The following is a 26,755-nucleotide window of genomic DNA, read 5'->3' as shown; positions in this document are numbered from 1 at the left end:
TTTCCTGGTTAATATTCTTGTTAGAAACCACTTTAGGAAGAAAACCAGGTTTAGTACGCAAAACTACCTTATCTGCATGGAACACCAGGTAAGGTGAATCACACTGTAAGGCAGATAATTCTGAAACTCTTCGAGCAGAAGAGATAGCTACCAAAAACAAAACTTTCCAAGATAACAACTTAATATCTATGGAATGTAAAGGTTCAAACGGAACCCCTTGAAGAACTGAAAGAACTAGCTTTAGACTCCATGGCGGAGCCACAGGTTTATAGACAGGCTTGATTCTGACTAAAGCCTGTGCAAACGCTTGAACGTCTGGTACCTCTGCCAGACGCTTGTGTAAAAGGATAGACAGAGCAGATATCTGTCCCTTTAAAGAACTAGCCGACAATCCTTTCTCCAATCCGTCTTGAAGAAAAGACAATATCCTGGGAATCCTAATCTTACTCCATGAGTAACCCTTGAATTCACACCAACAAAGATATTTCCGCCATATCTTATGGTAGATTTTCTTGGTGACAGGCTTTCTAGCCTGAATCAGAGTATCTATAACTGACTCAGAGAAACCACGCTTTGATAGAATTAAGCGTTCAATCTCCAAGCAGTCAGACGTAGAGAAACTAGATTTGGATGCTTGAATGGACCCTCTATTAGAAGGTCATGCCTCATTGGCAGTGTCCATGGTGGGGCAGATGACATGCCCACTAGGTCTGCATACTAAGTCCTGCGTGGCCACGCAGGCGCTATCAAAATCACTGACGCCTTCTCCTGCTTGATTCTGGCAATCAGACGAGGGAGAAGAGGAAACGGTGGGAAAACATAAGCCAGATTGAAGGACCAAGGCGTTGCTAGAGCATCTATCAATGCCGCCTTGGGGTCCCGGGACCTGGATCCGTAGAGAGGAAGCTTGGTGTTCTGACGGGACGCCATCAGATCCAACTCTGGAATGCCCCATAGCTGAGTCAGCTGGGCAAATACCTCCGGGTGGAGTTCCCACTCCCCCGGGTGAAAAGTCTGACGACTCAGAAAATCTGCCTCCCAGTTCTCTACTCCTGGGATGTGAATTGCTGAGAGATGGCAGGAGTGGTCCTCCGCCCATCTGATTATTTTGGTTACTTCCTTCATCGCTAGGGAACTCTTTGTTCCCCCCTGATGATTGATGTAAGCTACAGTCGTGATGTTGTCCGACTGAAATCTGATGAATTTGGCCGCAGCTAGTTGAGGCCATGCCTGAAGCGCGTTGAATATCGCCCTCAGTTCTCAGTTCCAGAATGTTTATCGGGAGAAGAGATTCTTCCCGAGACCATAAGCCTTGAGCTTTCAGGGAGTCCCAGACTACACCCCAGCCTAACAGACTGGCGTCGGTCGTTACAATGATCCACTCTGGTCTGCGGAAACATATTCCCTGAGACAGGTGATCCTGAGACAACCACCAGAGAAGAGAAACTCTGGTTTCCTGGTCCAACTGTATTTGAGGAGACAAATCTGCATAATCCCCATTCCACTGATTGAGCATGCATAGTTGCAGTGGTCTGAGATGTATCCGAGCGAAAGGGACTATGTCCATTGCCGCTACAATTAACCCGATTGCCTCCATGCACTGAGCTACAGATGGCCGAGGAATGGAATGAAGAACTCGGCAAGTAGTTAAAAGTTTCAACTTTCTGACCTCCGTCAGAAATATTTTCATTTCTACCGAATCTATTAGTGTTCCTAGGAAGGGAACCCTTGTGAGTGGGGACAGAGAACTCTTTTTGATGTTCACCTTCCACCCGTGAGACCTTAGAAAGGCCAATACAATTTCCGTGTGAGCCTTGGCTCTGTGAAAAGACGGCGCCTGAATTAAAATGTCGTCCAAATAAGGCGCCACTGCTATGCCCCGCGGTCTTAGAACCGCCAGAAGGGACCCTAGCACCTTTGTGAAAATTCTGGGAGCAGTGGCTAAACCGAATGGAAGAGCCACGAACTGGTAATGCTTGTCTAGAAAAGCGAACCTGAGGAACTTATGATGATCTTTGTGGATAGGAATATGCAGGTATGCATCCTTTAGATCCACGGTAGTCATAAATTGACCTTCCTGGATCATAGGTAAGATTGTCCGAATGGTCTCCATCTTGAATTTGTTTAGAATTTTTAGATCCAGGATTGGTCTGAAAGTTCCTTCTTTTTTGGGAACCACAAACAGGTTTGAGTAAAAACCCAGTCCTTGTTCTGCAATTGGAACTGGGTATATCACTCCCATCGTATGTAGATCTTCTACACAGCGTAAGAACGCCTCTTTCTTTATCTGGTCTGTAGACAGACGAGAAATGTGGAACCTTCCCCTTGGAGGGGAATCCTTGAATTCTAGAAGATATCCCTGGGTAACAATCTCTAAAGCCCAGGGATCGTGAACATCTCTTGCCCAGGCCTGAGCGAAGAGAGAAAGTCTGCCCCCTACTAGATCCGGTCCCAGATCGGGGGCTACCCCTTCATGCTGTCTTGGTAGCAGCTGCAGGCTTTTTGGCCTGTTTACCCTTGTTCCAGCCCTGGTAAGGCTTCCAGGTTGCCTTGGGCTGTGACCCGTTACCCTCTTGCTTTGCAGCTGTAGAGGCTGAAGTGGGACCGCTCCTGAAATTACGAAAGGAACGAAAATTAGCTTTGTTTTTAGCCTTAAAGGGCTTGTCCTGAGGGAGAGCATGGCCCTTACCCCCCGGTGATTTCTGAAATAATCTCTTTCAATTCTGGCCCGAAAAGGGTCTTTCCTTTGAAAGGGATATTTAATAATTTGGATTTTGACAACACATCGGCCGACCATGACTTGAGCCAAAGCGCTCTGCGCGCCATAATGGCGAAACCTGATTTTTTTGCCGCTAACTTAGCTAATTGCAAAGCGGCATCTGTGTTAAAAGAATTAGCCAGCTTTAGAGCCTTAATTCTATCCATAATTTCGTCATATGAGGTCTCCATCTGGAGCGACTCCTCCAGCGCCTCAAACCAGAAAGCCGCTGCAGTAGTTACAGGAATAATGCAGGCAATAGGTTGGAGAAGAAAAGCTTGTTGAACTAAAATTTTCTTAACTAAACCTTCTAATTTTTTATCCATAGGATCTTTAAAAGCACAACTGTCTTCAATTGGTATCGTTGTGCGTTTAGCAAGTGAAGAAACAGCCCCCTCTACCTTAGGGACCGTCTGCCACGAGTCCCGCCTGGGGTCAGTTATGGGGAACATTTTCTTAAAAATAGGGGGGGGGGGGACAAAAGGGACACCTGGTCTATCCCACTCCCTAGTAACAATATCCGCAACCCTCTTAGGGATCGGAAACGCATCAGTGTATACAGGGACCTCTAGGTACTTGTCCATTTTACACAACTTCTCGGGGACCACCATAGGGTCACAATCATCCAGAGTAGCTAATACCTCCCTGAGCAACACGCGGAGGTGTTCCAATTTAAATTTAAAACGCTAATGAATTTGACTCTGCCTGATGAGAAACCTTTCCTGAATCTGAAATTTCTCCCTCAGACATCAAATCCCTCACCCCCACTTCAGAGTGTTGTGAGGGCACATCAGATAAGGTTACCAAAGCTTCAGACTGCTCATAATCTGTTCTTAAAACAGAGCTATCGCGCTTTGCAGGGAAAACTGGCAGTTTGGATAGAAAGGCCGCAAGGGAATTATCCATGACTGTCTCTAGTTGTTGCAATGTAATAGGGGCAGACGCACTAGATGTACTAGGCATCGCTTGCGCGGGCGTAACTGGTTGTGACACATGGGGAAAGGTAGACGGACTATCCTCATTACCTTCAGTCTGAGAATCATCTAGGGCCACACTTTTAAGTGCAACAACATGATCTTTAAAGTGTATAGACATATTAGTGCAATTGGGACACATTCTGAGAGGGGGTTCCACCATGGCTTCTAAACACATTGAACAAGGATTTTCCTTAGTGTCAGACATGTTTAACAGACTAGTAGCATACACAAGCAGGCTTGGAAGACACTTTAATCAAATAAAAAACACAATTTGAAAAAACGTTACTGTGCCTTTAAGAAATAAAAAGAGCACACAATTTTACAAAACAGTGAAAAAAGCAGCAATCCTTTTGAAATTTTCACAGTATGTACCTAAGGCTTTAATATGATTGCACCACAAGTTACAGAACAATTAACCCCTTAATGCCCAAACCGGAGCAGCCTAAAGCCAGCAACCGGTTAAACTACAGCACCTTGCCACAGCTTACTGCTGTGGCCCTACCTGCCCTTAGGGATCAGTTTTGGGGAAGAAAAGCTTCTTTTAGGCCCTCAATCAGCAGCTGGACCTTCCATGTGAAGCAGCATGAACTGTCTTTCAATTCTAACTGCGCATCTGAGGCGCAAAATTAGGCCCCTCCCACTCCACTCCGGAGTTGTGAGGCCTACAAAAATCACTTCTGAGTGACTAAATTCAAGCCATGTGGATAATAACCCCAGAAAACACTCCAAAGTGCTTAAAAAAGTGTCTCCAACGAGTATTTCTTAAATAAATAATCGATTGCCCTGAATTAGTGTCAACCAGCCTATTAGCCCTGTTATGTAAGCATTCAATTCTATACTAAGTCTCAGAACATAGCTTACCCTCCCCACATGGGGATCTTGTCAGTCTTCTAGCATTATCTCAGTCTTGTCTAGAAATAAATGACTGAACATACCTTATTGCAGTCAAGCCTGCAAACTGTTCCCCCCAACTGAAGTTTTCTGGTACTCCTCAGTCCTGTGTGGGAACAGCAGTGGATTTTAGTTACAACATGCTAAAATCATTTTCCTCTCAGCAGAAATCTTCATTACTTTTCTGCTAGAGAGTAAATAGTACAAACCGGTACCATTTAAAAATAACAAACTTTTGATTGAAGATATAAAACTACAATTCTAACACCACATTCACTTTACCCTCCCGTAGAGAGACCCTAGTGCTTAGAGCCGGCAAAGAGAATGACTGGGGGGTGGAGCTAGAGGGGGAGCTATATGGACAGCTCTGCTGTGTGCTCTCTTTGCCACTTCCTGTAGGGAATGAGAATATCCCACAAGTAAAGGATGAATCCGTGGACTGGATACACCTTGCAAGAGAAAAGGAAAAAAATGGATGATCCCAGATCAGTGATTGTTATGAAACCACAAATCAGTTTTTCTTTATATATCCATTTTCTATAGCGGGGAGCGATTTATTTAAAAAAAAAAAAAAACGTGATCTCCTATTATCACAATAAGGAGATCACATTATTTTTTTTTAAATAACATAGCTTGCGCTTACAAAGCAGACTTTGGTTAATAAGAAGAAATGGCAACTTTATACCCCCAATGGCTGGGGCACTCACCACCTTCTATAACCCAGGCAAAACAGAGAAACCGCTTCTTCTCCGGTAACCAGCACGGTCAGGAAAGAGAAAATGAAGTGTGACCACACCCGGTCACATGGTGCGCAATGCAGGACCGCGCCTGCTATAAGAGTAAAAAAAATGCGCCGAGCATTTCAAGCTGCGCAGCTCAAAAAACGAAAGTAAAAACCTGTACGTTCCAACATCTGCCTGAGCCCAAAAAACATCTCACACATGTTGCAGCATAATCAAATAAATGTATGTGATTAATCCCCACTGTTCAATAATCCCCCTCAGGAGATATTAACCCTTGATTCGATACAGATAAAAGGAGCCACACTGTGACCCTGTCTTCTGGCGTTATCATATGTGTAAAAAATGAAACAATCTTACCGGAATCTATGCCGTGGAACAGAAACACAGCCTCTCAAGTGTGACAGTCTTGTAGCATTGCTCCTGACATGGACTTGAGTGATGGAAGTAGGCAGTGAAACTTGTCAACACTGATTGCTTAGGAGCTGTTAATACGAGTCTGGATGGCTTCGCAGAAAGACTCTCCCTGCATCTCCAGACTCTAACTTTCGTCAAAGCTCTTACTGAGAGGCTGACAAGACTTCTTAAAACTCCAGTCCCATTTCGAAGGGTAGATACCTTTCATAAGGAACTACTCTGAATCTTCTGACACTTCTCTGCCAACCTCCTGTGACGAAAAACAAAGAATGACTGGGATATGAGGGAAGTAGGGGGAGTATTTAAGCCTTTGACTGGGTTGTCTTTGCCTCCTCCTGGTGGCCAGGTTCAGTATTTCCCAACAGTAAGGAATGATGCTGTGGACTCTCCTCATATTAAGAAGGAAATATATAATGTGTGTATACTGCAATGTTGTATCAGGTTCATTAGTTACATTCATTTATGATGAATACAGGTTGGAGTTTATTGTTACTGTAATACATCTGGCTCTTCCCCAGATGCATCGTCCCTCCTAGACCATAACTGCATTGTGGACTTTCATTAATACCTGGTTCTGACCTGGTTCTGACTCTAGTAAACACAAGATATTACGAGGACTCGCTGACAGGTGCTCTCTTTAGCGTCTCTCACTTGTCTGCCCGGGGCACATAGTTTTCTCCAGTAATTAAAAAAATGTTAATAAAATATTCTGTCTGTTTGGTGCAAACTCATATTTTCGTATGTTACTGGGAGTATACGAAGAAGATGTGTTGGCTCTTCAGCAGTGTACACACACACAGGTTATATATTCATTTTCAATAATAGTTAAAGGGATATTGTACTCAAAATGCTCTGTGTTCCATCTTAAAGGGACATTCTACAATAGAATTGTTATTGTTTTAAAATATATATAATCCCTTTATTACCCATTCCCCAGTTTTGCAAAACCAACACAGTTAAATTAATATACGTTTTACCTCTGTGATTACCTTGTATCTAAACATCTTCTGACAGCCCCCTGATCACATGACTTTGTATTTATTATCTATTGACTTGCATTTAGTGCTGTGTTGTGCTAAATCTTAAATAACTCCCCGGGCGTGAACACAATGTTATCTATAAGGCCCACATGAACTAGCAGTTTCCTGTTGTGAAAAGCTAATAAAAAAGCATGTGATTAAGAGCCTTTGGAACAGGCAGAAATTTAGATGTTTAAATGTTATAAATTATATTAATATAACAATGTTGGTTGTGCAAAGCTGGGGAATTAGTAGTAAAGGCATTGTCTATCTTTTTAAACAATAACAATTTTAGTGTAGACTGTCCCTTTAATGAATAAACCAACGGTTTTTTTTTTTATTTCAGCCAGTGGGCAATAGATTTCAGCTGCACACAAACATGTATTTCTTGTTTGTTTCCCTTAAAATGTTAACAGCTTTGATTTAAAGGGACGGTTATACCTTATATTAGTAACGTGTGACTTACAGATTAAGGGGCCGAATTATCAAGCCCCGGAAACAGCAGTTATGAAGCAGCAGTCTAAAGACCGCTGCTCCATAACTTGTCCGCCTGCTCTGAGGCTGCGGACATCAATCCGTCCGATCCTATACGATCGGGCTGATTGACACCCCCTGCTAGCGGCCGCAAATCTGCAGGGGGCGGCATTGCACAAGCAGTTCACAAGAACTGCTTGTACAATGATAAATGCCGACAGCGTTTGCTGTCGGCATTTATCGATGTGCGGCAGACATGATCCGCTATAATATATCATGTCCGCTCGCACTTTAATAAATCGGCCCCTCGGTCTTTAGTCATAAAGTGCATCTAAAGCTGCCAAATCTAAGCAATTCCTGACCATTAAAACCACTCCGGTAAGGTTTCCACAGGCTGCACCTAAGCCTGCATTTGTTTGATTATTATATTCAGCAGCAAACGGTAAGCCAATGAGAAGGCTGCCGGCTTCTCCCTACCATGCTCGCTCCTGATCCTGCCCGTTTCCCAGGTTTCCTGAAGCAGGCAGGCTGCACATGCACAGTCGTGTCCCTCCTCCTTCAGGAAGTTGGGCACACAGGGAGAAAAAAAATACTTGCAACAGAAAGCTAATGGAATAAGCAGTAGCCTTTCAGTTGGCTATACCCATTCTCTGCTTAAAGGGATATGATAACTAAAAAATGTATTTTGTGATTCAGACAGAGCATACAATTTAAAAAAAGTTTCCAATTTATTTCTATTTTCAAATATGCTTCGTTTCCATGATATTCTGTGATGAAGAGATACCTAGGTAGCATCTGGTGCACTACATGACAGGTAATAATGCTGCCATATAGTGCTCTTGCAAATGGATAACATTCTTGCAAAATTGCTGCCATATAGTGCTCCAGACATGGGCAGACTCCTAACAATATGTCCCTGTTTTTCAACAAAAGGTACCAAGAATATGAAGAAAAATGTATAATAAAAATAAATTAGAAAGCTGTTTTTAAGATCACATGCTCTATCTGAATTATGAAAGAAAATGTTTTGGTTTCATATCCCTTTAAATTTGTTAAGAAAGAGCATAAAATGGAAACAATGTTATAACTGTCATATACAAGGACACGTGCACACTTATGAGCCTACCTCAGTATTCTCTCATGGAATAAAAAATATGACTTTCTTGGGGCTGACCTGCGGAGCCTTGGCTGGCTGCTTTTAAAGGTAAAATATTGTTTTGCTTTACCAGCTGCAAATGTGTTTTAAAGCTAAAGGTTATCTGTAAGGCACACAATAAACATATAAGGTATAAAAATGTGCACATTCACCGTCCCTTTATCCTTTTTTCATGCATAAAACTCAAAATTTAAATAAACATGAATGCATTTTAGTTTTGAGTAAAAGCATATCTGCAATACATACTTAGTTGTAAAAATGCTTTTATTAAAATTTTTTTGTTCAAATAGGATATTTAAATATGCCCCCATACAAAGCTATTGCTGGAACAATCATACATTTTACTTGAAGCATTTTTACCAATACATTTAGAGGAAAAAATCTTTTGTTCAAAATGTAAATGTATTGATCTGCACTTCAGTTTTGAGTGTTATATCCTTTGAAACACTGCTGCTTTTACATTCACAAGCTAGAAAAAAAGTAGTACAACGTTTATCACTCTCTGGCACCCAAAGAATGTATTACGTTGACACAAAACCATCACCCAACGGTACCACACAGCACCCATATCTCATACAACTGCACTCAGCTGGTTCTAAAACCAGTGTTCAAAAATCTATGTTTACAAAACAAAGGAAACTTCTATTCAATGCTTAAAATGTGTAATATTTAAGTTTAAAGCCAGCATCTCCCTCTCCTTGATACAGTAAAGTAAATGTGACAGGAGAGCTGCAAATATTGGCTGAATAGCTGGAGGCTGTGTACACAGTGAAAGTGTAAACACGAAGGCTTAACAGAGTTTTATATATGACTCCCATTTGGTTCCATGAGCTTGTGTGGTTCCTATAGGGCTAGTACTACAAGGTGTGTTCCACTAACCCACCGGTTTTCAAACCTGGCCTCAGGCCTTCTTAACAGGCCACATTTTCAATTTGAACTCTTTTGCAGGGGTTAAACACAAAGTTATACAAGCAATAGTGCAATAATACAATAATCGAGCATTTTCTTTTGACATTTTTAAAGACCAATAAATACAGTAGATTTGCATAGTCAACAAATGCATGATAAAAAGACAATGCAAAAAGCACTTAGAGGCCGATTTTTCAAGGGCCGAATGGCCCCTGATGCCCCTATTTCCGTGCGAGCCTTCAGGCTCGTCGGAAACAGCAGTTATGAAGCAGTGGTCTAAAGACCACTGCTCCTTAACTGGTCTGCCTGCTCTGAGGCTGCGGGCATCAATCCTCCCAATCTCATACAATCGTGCTGATTGACACCCCCTGCTAGCGGCGGATTGGCCGCAAATCTGCAGGGGGCACCATTGCACAAGCAGTTCACCAGAACTGCTTGTGCAATGATAAATGCCAACAGCATTCAGCGATGTCTGTCGGACATGATCCGCTCAGGACAGACCGATGATAAATCAGCCCCTTAGTCTGAACTTTAAATTAGGATTTTTTCTGGCAAATTTCAGTTATGTATATTTCCACTCCTCCTGTATCATGTGACAGCCATCAGCCAATCACAAATGAATATGCATACTGTATATTCTGAGAATTCTTGCACATGCTCAGAAGGAGCTGGTGATTCAAAAAGTGTAAATTCTTAAGACTGTGAACATTTGTTAATGGAAGTAAATTGTAAATTTGTTTAAAATTGCTGCTCTATCTGAATCATGAAAGTTTCATTTTAACTTGAGTGTCCCTTTAATTGTTGATAAAGAACCAGACATTTACTAGACTATATTAGTATTATTATTGATCTCCCCAAATAAAAGAACAACTCTAAAATACAATTGAGGATGATTGTTTAGCTCACATGTGGCCTAGAGCTACTGTCTGCTTCTCTATTTTGGTCTCTTGAATACTTTTAGCTAGTCAATCCACACCTTCAATTTACCTCCAGGGCCAAGTTAGACAGTGCTTACAGGTAGAAAATGAACACTGCTACTACAGCACTATCAGTCACTAAAATCTACATTTTTGGGGGGAAATGCAACTTTGTAGTTACATTTTCTCAATACAACTAATCACTTTCTCCACAAGGAAGCCAAAGCACTAAAAATAGATGTTTTTAATGCATCCATCACTGCCCAGCATGGAGTGAAGACCAGTGAGTCTGACATCAGTAGTAAATAAGCTAATTTGGGATTTAAGCAAGATTATATGGGCAGATTAAATCCCTCCAAAGGTAATTAGTTTCAATAAAAAAAAAATATATAGCAATAAGGTAATACAGTTGTAGTCTATATGATATCACCCAGTCTTTTCATACAGTGTCAAATAAGAGATTATTAAAATGGAAATTGCCATAAACATTAGCACATGGATTAAAAACTGGTTAAAGGGTAGGGAACACAGACTTATAATTACTTTCAGACAAGTGCACAGACCAAAAATTAGTTTCTGACAAAAACATTTTTTGTTTTGTCTGAAATTCATTAACCCCTTCAGAACTGGGTCAAGTGCACAAGATTGGACCAAATTTCAATGTAAACAAAATGGGCAAAGTGGAAGTCACGTGATCATCACTCCGCTGATTAGATCCTGGGGGATTGCCTACACTTTACAATAGCTTACATTTAAATAAAGTTAATGTAGAAGCTAGTGCTACTGCTATAATCTAGCAGAAGCACAAAAACACTCTTTTTATTTTAGTTTCTTTTTAATGGGGGTCAGAATTGTCAAGAACAAAAGTGAAGTTTACACAAGAATCAATCAACTGACAGGAACTTTACTGGTTCACTATTGAATAGAGTACAACTGTAAATTTGAAGTCTTTTCTTCCCGCCTGCAGAGTAACTTTTAACCACAAGAACAAATTAATGATCTGCTTGTTTGTTTATTTGTTAAAGGGCTGCAAAGAATAAAAAAAATAAAAAAAATATTACATTTTTTCCGAATCCCATCGCACATGTCTAGTTACTAATAGCAATGTAACTAACAGAACTATGATAAATTACATTAAAGAGATAATCTACTTGAAAATTGTTATGTTTAAAAAGGATAGCTAATCCCTTTATCACCCATTCCCCAGTTCTTCATAACCAACACTGTTATATTAATATAATTTTTACCTCTGTGATTACCTTGTATCTAAGCATCTGCAGCCTGCCCCTTATCTTAGTTTCTGCATACCTCAACGGGAGTGAACACAATGTTATCTATATGGTACACATAAACTAGCACTTTCTGGCAGCCTGTAGGATCTTAGAAACAGGCAGAGGTTTAGAGGTTATAAAGTATATTAATATAACAATGTTGGTTATACAAAGCTGGGGAATGGTTAGTAAAGGCATTATCTATCTTTTTTTAAAATTAAGTAGACTGGGGGGCATGCCAGGCAGCGGCGATGACCGGCAGCATAATTTAGTAGCTCCGTATTTGAGACTGATAATCCACCAATTATCTACAGATTTTTCAAAAATCCTTTCTTATAAACATCAGAAAAGTGAGTAAAAACAATTCCTGCTCTGAAAGATACCCTCATTTCAGACATTCACCCAAGCTGGAGCACTAAACTGGACCATTAGACGTCGAGGTGGTGGCCTGTTATTCAGACATCTAACACCCCCCTGGCTTTCCGGGTAAAGCAGTTTAATGTAAACTGTTAATACTGTGCTACGATACTGTTTATATTACAGACTAGTTAACTCCCGCTTAAACTGGGTAATAAGCAAACAATCTACTGATCAGCAGTACCGGTCCCACCATGGCGGAAGCTGTAGAGGCCTAGGGGGGTAGAATCCAAAAGCTTATAACCGAGCACTTCCAGAGCCTTCAACATCAATTGAGTGGAGTGATAGCTCAACTACGTGTAGCAGGTAGAAGATCTGCATACTACGACCGGGCACACGCTGAGGGGATAAATACAATTACTGACATGGTAGTAATGCAGGATATCACCACACCATCTATCCAAGCAGGTGAACCCCCAGTAGCTACGCAGAGAAAGCAACCTTACCTTGCATGCGGAGAGCAGAGACCTAAGGAAGCCGTTAGCTGGACTAAGGCTATGATCCAGGGGAAATGGCCTTCAAGTTCAGACCTCCCTAATCGTCATCAGCTAAGTAAGGTGCAAACACAGATCCTAAATGGAGGCGCATGCAAGTCACTCCAAACACCACTATAAGAGCGGCTCAACCATAGAAGATTCCAGATTAATCCGGAGTGTCATATGCCACATGCAAAAGGTTTTCTACTTGAGAAGCAGCCCTTAATTATGCTGGCTAGCGCTTGCAATGGTGGAAAAGAGGACATAAACTCTAAAGGGATGTTTACTTACACAAAGGCTTTACTTGGACTTTCTGGTCCTCTAGTCCCTTCGAACACTACCTCTGTACATGACCCATGGAATGACAAGCCTAAGGTGAACATTATGCTTTGCATGGGACGATCAGGTGTTGGCTAAACATTTAATTGTTACACTCTGTTAATAGGGGCTTAATACCTAGTTCTGATTGTATCTTGCCTCTATCTATTATGCCCCCATGGAGTACCCTCTAAGTACAGTAAGCTCCAGGTGAACATTATGTTCTGCTTGGGACGATCAGGTGTTGGCTAAATATTTCATGATTACACCCTCTTCATAGGGATTTAATACCAAGCTCTGACTGTATCTGCCTCTCCAAGCTTGTAATAATGCCTAAGTTTATTCCATTGTTATTTATGTTTTACCATGTTAGATTTATGTGATCCAAGTTTAGTCACAGATTGTTAGTAGATACAGTGATAACTGGCTCATCCTCTCTACTATAAATAGGATTGTGTTACTAACTATTATGTCCTCATGGAGTACCTTCTTAGTACAGTAATCTCCACAACTAAATTATAATGTGTCCTTCCATTCCAACTTTAAAAGACCTCACCTTACTTAATAGTTATTCTGTGATATTTAAGGAATAGTAAGGATTAATTCCTTCGCCTACTAGTACCTCTCTAAGTTTTCTCCCAGGTGTAAAGCACTCTCCTTCCCAAGTTTATCCCAAACACTAGATTAACCTATTGCCTTGCTGTCTGCGGCCAAGGCAGTAGGGCAGGCTAAACTTTTGAGCTATTGGGATGGACTAGACCTTAAAACAGCCTATGCTTAGAGCCCAGAGGGAAATACATTTATACATTAGATGATCTCCAACAAATAGACAGCCTAGAGCTATGCAGTAAATCTATCTTATATAATAATTACTAGCTCATGCTCCTTAAACCCAAAGTTGGATTACTATAGTACTTTATAGGTTTTCTGTAACACACTAGTTTATTCCATCTCAGCGCAGATACGTTGGTACCATTTTAGGTACTAAACTAAAAGTCCCCACACCTAGCAGAAAACTGCAGTCAACCCACAATATATCTTTTCTCTCTATATCTACACAACCCAGTTGCTCTCTTAGATTAAAGGGACATAATATTCATATGCTAAATCCCTTGAAACTGATGCAGTATAACTAAAAAGCTTACAGGAAACTATCACCTGAGCATCTTTATGTAAAAAAATAAGATATTTACCTCACAATTTCCTCAGCTCACCAGAGTAAGTGCTGTGTGAAAAGTTATACTTCAGCTGCTGTCCAGCTGCAGGTAAAAAAATAAATAAAGAAGAAATGAACAGCAGCCAATCAGCATCCGCAGTGCTGAGGTCACAAACTCTTTTACTGTAATCTCATGAGATTTCACTTAACTCTCATGAGATTTTATAGTAAACTTCCTTAAACTGAATAGGGAAATAACATTAGGGAAATAACATGAGTGTGCAATACTTAGGACATTTGAGGTAAAATATCTTTCTTTTTAACATAGTGATGCTCAGGTGATATTTTCTAGTCAGCTTTTTACAGCTATGCTGCATCACTTTCATGTGTTTCAACATTTGGGTATCATGGCCCTTTAAGTAATGTGCCGAGTTTATAGTAAAATACAAAGGAAGTAGCCTGTAATATGTTACCAGTTTTTTTTTATTATATCATTGTAGCACAGTATGTTTCTCCTTTTCTCAATAGTATGGTTGAGGGTCCAAAAGTGGCCCTATATTACAGTTCGCCTCCAGCTACTATATATGCCATTACTTTGGAGCCCAAAAGTGGCTTCTTATATCAAAGGAGGTTAAACATTAACTCACCAATATAAAATAAAAAAAAAGAGGTTGACCATCTGCAGTCCTTCTGTAAATACACATTCCCCATAATACTAGGAGAGCCAAAAGTGGCCTCAAGTACTATCCAGAAGGCACGCAGTTTCATGGGCGAGTCATATCCACACTGTGCATATCTATGTGCTCAAAACTCGTCTTATTGTTCTATATTGTATATTTATTGGTTTATATTGGTTGTACACTTTGCAATGATCTCTTCTTGTATCATATATTGACATATATCTTTATGTATGATTTTAACTGAACCTCAATAAAAAATATAAAAAAAAAATCAAGTAGACTGTCCCTTTAATAAGAGATCACTGGGCAATAATACTACAATTCTCTAAAATAATCCAAATGCTTTTGAACTGTATAATATCAAAGAGCTGCATAATAATACTGTATATATAAATTATAATGTACAGCTGTGTAATGCTGTAGAGATGTGTAAAACACTGTTCCACTTTACAGTTTTACTGCCCAGCTGCATAATGATGTACAGCTGCATAATAGGAAAACAATGCAATATAATTTACTCTGAATGAGTAGATTTTTTTTTGACAAATCTTAGTTACTTCCATTTACCCTCCCCTGTATCATGTGACAGTCACCAGCCAATCACAAATGTATAAATCAGTATATATATATATATATATATATATATATCACAAATGTATATATACTGTGAACTCTTGCACATGCTCAGTTGGAGGTGGTGCCTCAGAAAGTGTGTATATAAAAATACAGTGCACATTTTGATAACAGAAGTAAATTGGAAGTTTTTTTTAAATTACATACTCTATCTGAATCACAAAAGTTTAATTTTGACTTTAGAGTCCCTTAAAAATGACAGCTATATAATAACGCAGTATAGCTGTATAATACTGTAAAGTTGTATCTGTACATAATTGTACAACTGTATTAAATACTGTAGGACCATTGTCAATATATATCTAAAAGCTGCACAAACATGTAAATCATTAACAGTTTTTTTTCTTACATTTTATGACTTGTATAATGTAATTGATTAGTCTCTAGGTGTAGTTTAACGATTAAATTGCAATTAACCCCTTGTTACTCATTTAGGAAATGTGATTTATGGCTGTAACACTAATAAAAAAAAGAGGTCTGTTTCTCCAATGTCCTGGAGGCAAGACAAACCAAGCAATGTAGTATTCTTTAAAGGGATAGAAAGGTCAAAGATAAAATGTGCATAGGTGCATTTCAATTTTAAATAGAAGAATTTGTGCAATATACGTTCATTAGCAAAAATGCTTCTAGTAAAAGTTATTAGTTTTTCAGCGGCATACACACATATGCTGTGAGAGCCGTGCACCAGTATTCAAACACAACACCTTCTCAGAGAGTCAGTAGTGGCTTGTATGGCACAAATTATGTCTTCACAGAAAAAATACTCACCGCAGCCAGTTCTCTGATCTTGAATTCCGGTACACAGACCCTCACAGCATATGTACGTATGCCGCTGAAAACCAATTATAACTTTTACTAGGAGCATTTTTGCTAATGAACGTATATTGCAAAAATTCTTCTATTTAAAACTGAAATGCACCCATGCACATTTAAAGGGACACTAAACACAATGTTTTTCTTTCATGATTCAGATAGAGCATGTATTTTTAAGCAATTTTCTAATTTACTCCTATTATCAATTTTTGTATTTTCTACATTTAGCCACCAATCAGCAAGCGCTACCCAGGTGCTGAAACAAAAATGAGCCAGCTCCTAAGCTTAGATTCCTGATTTTCAAATAAAGATAGCAAGAGAACAAAGACAAAATATAATAGGAGTAAATTAGAAAATTGCTTAAAATTGCTGCTCTATCTGAATCATGAAATAAAACATTTCAGTTTAGTGTCCCTTTACACGTTGACTTTTCTATCCATTTAATACAAGTTTCAGCATCAGTGGCATAGCATTGTTTTGTGAATCAACTATAAACTTTCAAAATTCAGCGTGGTTAAAGGGACACTATACCCAAAATTTGTCTTTCATGATTCAGATAGAGCATGACATTTTAAGCAACTTTCTAATTTACTCCTATTATCAAATTTGCTTCATTCTCTTGGTATCTTTATTTAAAATGCAAGAATGTAAGTTTAGATGCCGGCCCATTTCTGGTGAACAACCTGGGTTGTCCTTGCTGATTGGTGGATAAATTCATCCACCAATAAAAAAATTGCTGTCCAGAGTACTGAACCCAAAAAAAGCATAGATGCCTTCTTTTTCAAATAAAGATAGCAAGAGAACAAAGAAAAATTGATAATAGGTGTAAATTAGAAAGTTGCTTAAAATTTCATGCTCTTTCTGAATTACAAAATAAATTTTTTGGGTTCAGTGTCCCTTTAAAAAAACAACAACACATAAACATTAATGCAAATGTACAGTTTGTGTGAATTATATTGCTTATACAGGTAGAAAACCCTTTATCCAAACTGCTTGGGACTGGAAAATGTTTAGATTTTGGAATATTTGTGTCTTTAAAAATGGGGCAGTTGGGGGAGGGGCTGGGACCAAATGTAAACAACAATATCTTATTTAATTTAGACAATGTTTATAGGTCATTATACAGCTTATACATGTAACTAAATGTAGTTTTATATTATTTTTAATACTTTTGTGACTTACAGGCAGGGAAAGTAGTCATTTTTGAAAACTTTATTTAAAAAAAAAAAAATTAATTAAAAACTTTTTGGAATATGTTTGGATTTTGGAATTCTGGATTTGGGAATATGCACCTGTAATAAATATACCCAGTATATAAAGCTTTAGGCTGCCACAGAAATTACAAAGTAAATGGAAAAGACTCCCGATCAGTGGTCTTCAAATTATAGTCTCAACTTGTATTACAGAGTTTAAACTTCAATGAAACCCAAATCACTTTAAAACGTGTCATATTTTGCATTACTAAACCTAGATAACATACTGTTTAACCTCAACAAATGCCTGCAGGTCTTTATGTTTAATCCCTGCAAAGGGGTTAACACACATAGTTGAAGTACCACTTGGGAGCTTCAGAGAACTGTTGGTCTCAAGCAGAAATGGCAGGTGAGCCAATCAGCAGCAAAAATCTGTTGTGCAGCTGCTACAGTGTTTGATATGGGCCAGCAGTTCTCTGCAGCTCCTAAGCAGCACTCTATGCTGAACACATTGGGCTTGATTTATCAAGTGTCGTTTCATGTCCGATGGACATCGCTAAATGGGAACAGCATACGCTGTCCGGAATTTAACTTTCGTTTCAGGCAAGCCTGAAATAATGGGCCTCTGAAGCAGCATTCGCTGCTTGATATTTGGAACCCATAGACTTGCAAGGTCGGTAGTGACATACTCTAATGAATCAGAGCAGGTCGTTTTTACACTATAATGGCCCTTTAAGAATTATTGTCACTCTAATATTTTATAAATAAAAGGTACGTTTAAATATGAATATAAGTATGTTAAATCCTAAAATAACATACGTTAAAGTAATAAGAAAAGCCATAATTATATAAATAAACTATTGTTTAAAACCATGAAGAAAAATATATTAGCTAAACATCTGACATAGATTGTAATTCAAATAGTTTTTAAGTATATTTGCATGTCTATTGCTGAGTTAATCGCTGATGAAGGCTGCATGTGCAAAACAAGTCTTTTACATTATGCAGTTACAGTTGCTAAGCAACATACTCTGAGATGCTAAATTTCTGCTACAAACTACCAAGTTGCTGAACATTAAATGAAAATTAAGGTAGGGTTACACTTAACATCCGATACAATTTTTTTATTCGTTAAGTAGGAAGTATTTTACACCAGTAAAATTTAATAACGCTGTTAACTTTTCATTTTATTTTAATATTTACAATGTTAAAAATAAATTAAAAAAATAGAGCAATTTTACCTGAACAAAACCGTGTGGATCAGACCACCAGGCGTGTGACTTTATGGAAAGGTCTGTGTGACTACAGGAAGAATTTCTGTTGAACATGAACTCCCCCAAGGACATTAAAGAAAAAAGCTCAAGTTCCAAACTAGCTGAAAGGTTTATAATATTAATTTAACCCCAGTGAAATCATGTAAAGCACTAACAAGCATTACAATGACCATGGTTATCACATTATAACTCAGATGTTAGGGAAATGACATTTATGTTCAGCTAGCTGCCCACAGGGCAGGCCCAGCAATGTTTGCCCAGCAAAAGCTTTCAGACAGGTTTGTATTTACTAAGCAATCCCTAACCCTTTGAGTGCTGCAGAAGAGGTGATCAGCCTTAGGCCCAGAGAGATGCACAAGCGTACTCGCAGCTGTCCCTCTCCCAGATGTGAAGAGTCTCCCTGTTATTTTGGGAGCTGCCAAACCAGTTTTGTGTTTGTTCGCAAAGACATGTCTTCAGGGACTAGAAGCCAGTGGGAGGGGGGTTGGGGGGGGGGGGCGTGTGGCTAGGACCAGTCTTGGGCAAGTCAGTACAGCTCAGATAGACAGCTCTTCTCCTCTACAAACAGAACCTCTATCTCACACACACACACATACACTGGGCTCACACTATTGCACGCCTCATTGGCACAAACATTCAACAGGTGCGGAGGATAACTGGGAGACAGAGGGATAGGCACAGAGAGAGAGAGAGAGAGGAGGAAGAATGGGGCAGAGCTGGGAATGCAAAGAGCGCTGAGGGGGAAGAGGGGAGGAGAAAGAGACAAAGAAGCCGAAAGAAGGGTGGCTTTCAAAAGTTGGACTGAGAAAGTGTAAGCACAGAAAGGAAGAATAGAGAGGATGGAAAAACGGAGAAGGACTTAGAGACATTGAGAGGGGGAAGGGATAACAGAGAAGGGGACAAAAGGGGGCATGTGAAAAGAGCTTTCAGGGAGAGAGACATACTGAAAACACCTGCTAGAATCCACAGCACAAAGAGGGAACAAACAAAGAATGAGGGTAGGAGAGACTGTTACTGACTGCCAGAGAGACAGGCTTAGAGATCACATGAGACAGAAAAACAGCTGGAAATACTGTACGAGACAGTGACTGAGGTCATTGAGAGACAGGTGGAGAGAGTGCGTAACAACAAAAGAATGCCAGAGACTGACTGAACTGCCACATAAACAGGTGGAGACTGCATGAGACAGTTACAGAGATATGAGAGAAAAGCAGAGAGACCACAGGAAAATGTCTAGAGATCCAGACTCACACTGTTAAATAGTAAAAGGGAGAGAGAGGTGAACGGTGCAAGTTATCGGTATTGTGGCCCAGAAAAATGTCATGAGAATGTTAATAAGGACGAGACAGACGGCATTAAATACTAGCTGAAAACTGAAGAAATTGTGACTCAGAGGGACTACAAGTAAACGCAAGAGAATACATGAGAAACTGCATGAGACATACTCAGAAGGGGGAGACTGCAGCAAGCAGATATTGCTGTGGATCAAAAAGAGACTGCACAACACAGTTCTGGAATAACAGAAGAGACCATATGAGCAGTTACTGAGAGCTGGAGAAACAGAAATGCTACTTGGCACTTGAAGAACTTCATGAGATTGTACAGAGGGTTAATTAGATTGTGTGGCTAAGGACTGTCTAGTGGAGAGACTGCAGGCAATACTTAGACTTCTGTACCTGGCAGTGTATTTGCCATCTCAGCGCACCCCACTGCTGTGTCAGGAGAGGGTCAGACACTTGGACTTGCTGCAGGGATGTGATGGTCTGTTTGGGATAGAGAAGCACAAACTATAACATGTTGAGAGACTCACAAAATGAGGTACTGTAACTTTAACGTTTTTATGCGTTTATACTGTGGGAAAGGGGCACAAGTGAGGCCTAGAAATAAAAAAACAAGAGTCTCTGTACAATGCTGTCAAGATCACTGAATACTGATTAATGAACTTAAATGAGCTGCAAATTGAGGACAAAAACAGTTGTGAACAAGGAAGTAAAAGGCACAGCATGACACAGTAATATAAATATGTTGCAGCTCCTGTGCTGTAGTTTTGAAGCAAATAATTTCTAGCAGATCTGAGTTATTCTGTAGTGGGGATAATTCTGGGGGGGGGGAGGGTTGGGGGGTGAGTGAGGCTTTGGGTTCTGATGTTACAGTGAAACACTTTGTATCAATACCTGGGAATTCTAGTTTCAGTTTAGTGTTGTCTGTAGCTCAATAGTTTCCTGTGAGTGTTGAAACTAGATAGTGTATAGCTCTTGATGTAAATGTCAACAAATGTACCCGTAACTAATCAGCTGTGAGGTCTCAGGTAGAAACCTGAACTTATATTGTTACCAATGAGTCAGCAGATCACAACTTGGCAATAACCTGCACTGTACAGATGCGATACCCAGGGATGGAATGTGCTGTGTGCATTGTGGGATGGCGAGGTTCACAGTACAGAATGCATTTTGTGAGCTATATGTGATATGTGTAATGGAATGCATTGTGTGCAATATGCAGGGAGGTGTTCTGTGTTCTCTGTGAAGGTGTAATAGGCAAGGACTTTTGTTTTATATGTCATCATGTAGTAAATATTACAGGATATAATCTGTGCTCCATCTGTAATACACAATGACCGACAGTGCCATGCAGCTTTTCAGGAGTGAAAAGTACCCCACTAATAACTGTAGCACCCCAACCGGTGCACTTGCCCTGCAAGGTTGAAAGATAGGTTTTTTTAACATGTCCCAATGCTCTGCCCTTGGATAGGAGAGAGGTAAAGGGCAATGATGGGTTGTAATGTTTTTTTGTGTTCAGTGTGAATATACAATACACAGGGATGGGAAGTATATTAAGAGTCATATGAAGGTGTATTACAGGGGTAGGGTGTATGAGTGCTATATAAAGGTGAATAACAGGGGTAGGGTCAGGTGTTTATTGAGTGCTATATGAAGGTGCATTACAGGGGTAGGGTGTATATTGAGCACTATATGAAGGTATATTACAGGGGTAAAGTGTATAATGTGATCTATATATAGATGAATTACAGGGGTAGCGTTGGGTGTATATTGAGTGCTATATGAAGGTGCATTACTGGGGTAGGGTGTATATTGAGTGCTATATGAAGGTGCATTACTGGGGTAGGGTGTATATTGAGTGCTATATGAAGGTGCATTACAGGGGTTAGGGTGTATATTGGGTGCTATATGAAAGTGTATTACAGGGGTAAAGTGTATAATGCATGCTATATGAAGGTGCATTACAGGGGTAGGGTGTACTGTGAGTGTTATATGAAGGTGCATTACAGGGGTAGGGTGTATATTGAGTACTATATGACTTTGTATTACAGGGGGTAGAGTGTATATTGAGTGCTGCATGAAGGTGCATTCCGCCACATGTGAGATACACAAGATTGAATATAGTTTAAGCTCTTAAATCAGGGCTCAACAGATTTGTTAAAAATCTAGGAGCCAGCAACTTTTGGCCATATATATATATATATATATATATATATATATATATATATATATATATATATATATATATATATATATTTCTCAATCATATATCTATTATAGTACTGTAGTATTGTATATTCATAGACAAATATGCATATACACATACATATGAGTGTGTGTGAGTGTGACTGTATATATATATATATATATATATATATATTTATTATGCACACACACACATTAGAGTCGACAAATCAGTTTGAAAGGCACCAGTATTTAAGAGCCAGACAGTTGTATTTGTATATAGATGTATGGAGAAGAACTAAAAAGTTAGGAGCCAGGGGTAAAATGATAGCTTCCTGACTCCTGTGTTTGTCGAGCCCTGCACACATTATATAATAACCCAATAAAAGATAGATTTCACAGCTGCAAAGCCTAGATAGGATCCAGTTGCACCAAGCTAAATTTTAGGTGCCATGGGTGTCTTGGGGACTCTAAACCAGGGCACTAAAGCAAACATACCAAAAATTCTTTGGTATTTTTGTCAAGTTTTCCTCTGAAATTCCCAGTAGCAAAGGGTTTAAATCATATGTTGAAATGTGCATTTCACATAATAATTAAAACGCACTTGCTGGTTGGTGGCTACATTTAGTGCTACCCAGGTGCTGAACCAAAAATGGGTTGGCTCCTAAGCTTTTTCAAATAAAGATACCAAGAGAACAAAGAAAAGAGTAAATTAGAAAGTTGCTTAAATTGCATGCTCTATCTGAATCATGAAAGGAAAAAAAATTGGGTTTCATATCCCTTTAATTTTCCTTTTCAATTAAACTAGAATTTTCATTTTTACACTCATCTCCACCAATGACAGAGAACAGATTGATTGGAATAATTACTGGGCATTTGTGTTTGATATGCGTTATCATCAGACACCACGTCAGTATTCTGTATCATTACATGGTTGGATGAATACACAGGAGAAGTTTAAAGGCAGCTCAAACATAAATAATACTTTCATTTGGAAGCCAGGTTCTTTTGAACTGCAGGTGTAATTACCAGGGGCATAGGGGCCCCTTATGTTCTGTATAAACATGCATCCAATATATATGTAAGTAGAAAATTGTGTGCCTTAGTGATTGTATGTATATGCGTGTGTGTGTATATATATATATATATATATATATAATCTGTAGCCATACACTCACTTTCAATAATATATTACTCTCCAGGGTGTTTCTTCAAATTCCAATAAACATAATCCTAATGGGCTAAATTACAAGTGGAGCACTAATTTATTGCGCACCCGCAAACGGCAAATTCGCCATTTACGGGAGCACGATAAATAACCAGCCATTACAAGTGGCTGGCTAATGCCACTGCGAGCTAACGGTAGAAATTAGCGCTCTGATAATTAAACAGAGGTCAGACCTCTGGTTAATTTAGAAGTGTTACCCTATTGCCCCCAAAATAAAGTGTAAGGTTCATTTTCTAAAAAAAAAAAATTGTAGCATCTTTATTTATTTATTTTTAAAACTGCATGAAACAGTTTTTAGGGGTTAATATGAGTGTGGGGTGTTAGAAAAAAACGGCACTGAAAAGTGCCTTTACATTGCGGTCTATGGGAACTGTGTTATTCCTATAAATATATATGTATATGCTTCATATCCAAAAATAAACCCTACGAGACAATTTTCTATACAGTTGATACTCTGCAGTTACTATAACAAGTTATTGGGAACACATTAGGGGAACGTATTTCATAGTACAGTAATGCTTGTGAAATCTGCCATGTGCACTCCCAGTTCTCAAAAAAAGGAAAACTATTTAATTACATGAAAATGGGGCAAAATAAATAACCAAATAATATTGCAAAGTTCTATTTACCACACATAATGAAACATTTTATCTTAAAATCTCCACATGTTTACTGTCTCTTTAGGTTGAGCACACTACACAATTTGAGTACAAACATAAAGAGGAGGCAGATGTGCACTCAGCTGAGAAGAAATAAAGCTACAGCATCTGCTTGTTTGATTGGATAGTGCCCACTCAGGGCACAGCCTCTTTTAACTCATTATGCTTTTTACAGAAGAGAACTAGCTTGTAGTATATCACAGTGTTTCTCAACCACGGTCTTCAAGTACCCCCAACAGACCAGGTTTTCATTATAGCTGAACCAGTGCACAGGTCAAGTAATCAGCTGATCAGTAACCATGGTTACTAACCTGCTCTCACCCATCAGCTGATTATTTCACCTGTGCACTGGTTCAGCTATAATGAAAACCTGGCCTGTTGGGGGTAGTACTTGAGGACTGTGGTTAAGAAACAATGGTATATCAGTCTCATCCTGCCCTAAAAGACAGACCAAGCCTGAAATACCAGGCAATTTTCCTCTAAACGATGAGTGATCCCTGTTATATCTGTCAACGGGAGGGTTAAAAGGCTTAGCCAGGATATTACAGAAGATTTGCCTTCTGGACTTTACCCTTCAGATATCATTAAACCATCTATTGATCGCAGACACTTTATGATTTTCGGTGTCAGGGTAAAGGGTGCGTTTATATAGCGCACTCCCTAAGGAGGAAAAAGTGGGCCAATATTATTTATCTGGGCTCCGACCCAGAAAGATCTGAGTTCCGTCTCTCTGCCTTGGAGATGCGTCTAGTGAATGAAGTGGTTGTCACATAGTTGTGTTATTGTACGAGGATCAAGTGTGTATAACAGCAGTCGCTCATCTTGTTTTTCTATAGATTATACGGATTTCACTATTTGTTTTCTGACGCACCTTTATGTGCATAGTCATTAATCGCTCAGGTCCTGACTTCTGCAGAAGGCTGATTGTTTTATTACGGTTGTATTTTTATAGTGTTGCAACTTAGTCTCATAAATCCTACGCTTCATATTTTAAGAGATTAAAGGGACAAAAATGCACTAGCACATTTATTATTGTACTATTGCATGCTCCTGGAAAATGGGTTAAACACATAGTTGAATTCTACTCCAGAGCAGAGGTTCACTACTGGGACCTAACTGAACATGACTTGGAGGACCCTGGGGGCGTAGCCACCAATCACCAGCATTGCTGCCTTAAAGGGACAGTCTACTCCAGAATTGTTATTGTTTAAAAGATAGATAATCCCTTTATTATCCATTCCCCAGTTTTGCATAAACAACACAGTTATATTAATATAGTTTTTACCTCTGTGATTACCTTGTATCTAAGTCTCTGCAGACTGACCCCTTATTTCAGTTCTTTTGAAAGACTTGTATTTTAGCAAATCAGTGCCCTCTCATAAGTAACTCCACAGGTGTCACCACATTGTTATCTATATGGCACACATGAACTAACGCCCTCTATCTATGAAAAACTGTCAAATGCATTCAGATAAGAGGCAGTTTAATTAGAATTTAGCATATGAGCATACCTAGATTTAGCTTTCCACAAAAAATACCAAGAGAACAAAGCAAATTTGATGAAAAAAGTCAATTAGAAAGTTGTTTAAAATTTCATGTCCTATCTGAATGATGAAATGATGAATGATGACTAGACTGTCCATTTACACCTACTTAGGTATGCTTTTTAACAACGGATACAAGAGGTAGGCTCAGGATCAGCAATGAACTGCTGGGTGAAAGTTTCTGATTGATGGCTGCACATACGGTATATGCTCACCCGTTGTGAGCATATATGTGCAGCCATACTGCTGCTAAAGACTAGACTGCATGCTCCTGGGCTCAGCTATCAGCCTACATAGCTTTACTCTTAACAAAGGATATCAAGAGAACAAATTAAATGCAATAATAAAAGTAAATTGGAAAGTCTAAATCATCAAGATGTAATTTTTACTTTACTGTTCCTTTAAGTGCAGAATGCACAATATCTTGCACAGCAAATGAGGGCTGCTAGTAACATTACAGGTAGAAAACCCTTTATCCAAACTGCTTGCAACTGGAAAAGGTTTGGTTTGTGGAATATTTGTACCTTTGCATCTTTAAAATGAGACAGTTTGGATAGAGGATGGGAGCAAGTTTATCTTATTTAGACAATATTTATATGTCATAATACAGCTTATACATGTAACCTAAAGTTAGTTTTAAATAATTGTTATTACTTTTGTATACGTAGTATCTGCAGAAAGATAGTACAGTACTGTAATCATAAAGGTAATCGTTGTTTTATATAAATATAGACTGCTATTTGCATTTTATAACAAAAAAAACAAACCGACTAAAGACACAGACAGAGAAGGTTTTGACTTACAGGCAGTGATAAATAGCATTTTTTTTATTTTTTTTTAATGACCAGCGACGTATGGGGATTGATTTTTGAATGGAGATTGCTTTTTTTGATAGCATGGTCTCATCACCAGTGGCGAGACCACACTATTTCAGAATGCCTACAGCAGGGAGGGAGGTCCTGCCGCTCGTGGCGAGACCTGTGTTATTATGGCCTGAACAACCCTTAACAACCAGCGACATACAGGGTATGTTGTGGTCCTTAGGGGGTTAAAATGTTGGGTTTCAGAATGTTTGGATTTTGGAATTCCCGGATTTGGGGATTTGTACCTGTACAACCATGATGCTTAGGAAACATACTTGCAGAAAGGGTGTTGTAAATGTTTATAATTGTAAAATATTTGCACGTCTGTTTTATTAAGGTAAAGTAGTCGCACTGGGTGAAGTTACAATGAGCACAAGGACCTTGCAGATGTGAACATGGGGCTGTCCGTAAGTCTGGGTTTTTAAACCTTGCTTAAAGGGATATGAAACTCAATTTTTTTCTTTCATGATTTAGATAGAGCAGCAATTGTAAGCAACTTTCTAATTTA

At 39.2% G+C, this 26,755-nt stretch overlaps 1 protein-coding gene across 1 annotated transcript in view; it reads left to right on the top strand.

Moving 5' to 3' along the window:
* Positions 1-19,025: 19,025 nt before the first annotated feature.
* ARHGEF19 (Rho guanine nucleotide exchange factor 19) overlaps positions 19,026-26,755 on the top strand; it is a 109,644-nt gene continuing 101,914 nt past the window's right edge. The window contains exon 1 of the mRNA XM_053690255.1: positions 19,026-20,307. Coding sequence (XP_053546230.1) covers positions 20,303-20,307 — 5 coding nt within the window. The 5' untranslated portion in view covers positions 19,026-20,302. The remainder of the gene's footprint in view (positions 20,308-26,755) is intronic.

The sequence above is a fragment of the Bombina bombina genome, chromosome 8, assembly GCF_027579735.1.
Source record: "Bombina bombina isolate aBomBom1 chromosome 8, aBomBom1.pri, whole genome shotgun sequence".
Taxonomy (NCBI): domain Eukaryota; kingdom Metazoa; phylum Chordata; class Amphibia; order Anura; family Bombinatoridae; genus Bombina; species Bombina bombina.
Note: the sequence above shows the minus strand (reverse complement) of the source record. Positions and strands in the feature narration are given on the sequence as shown.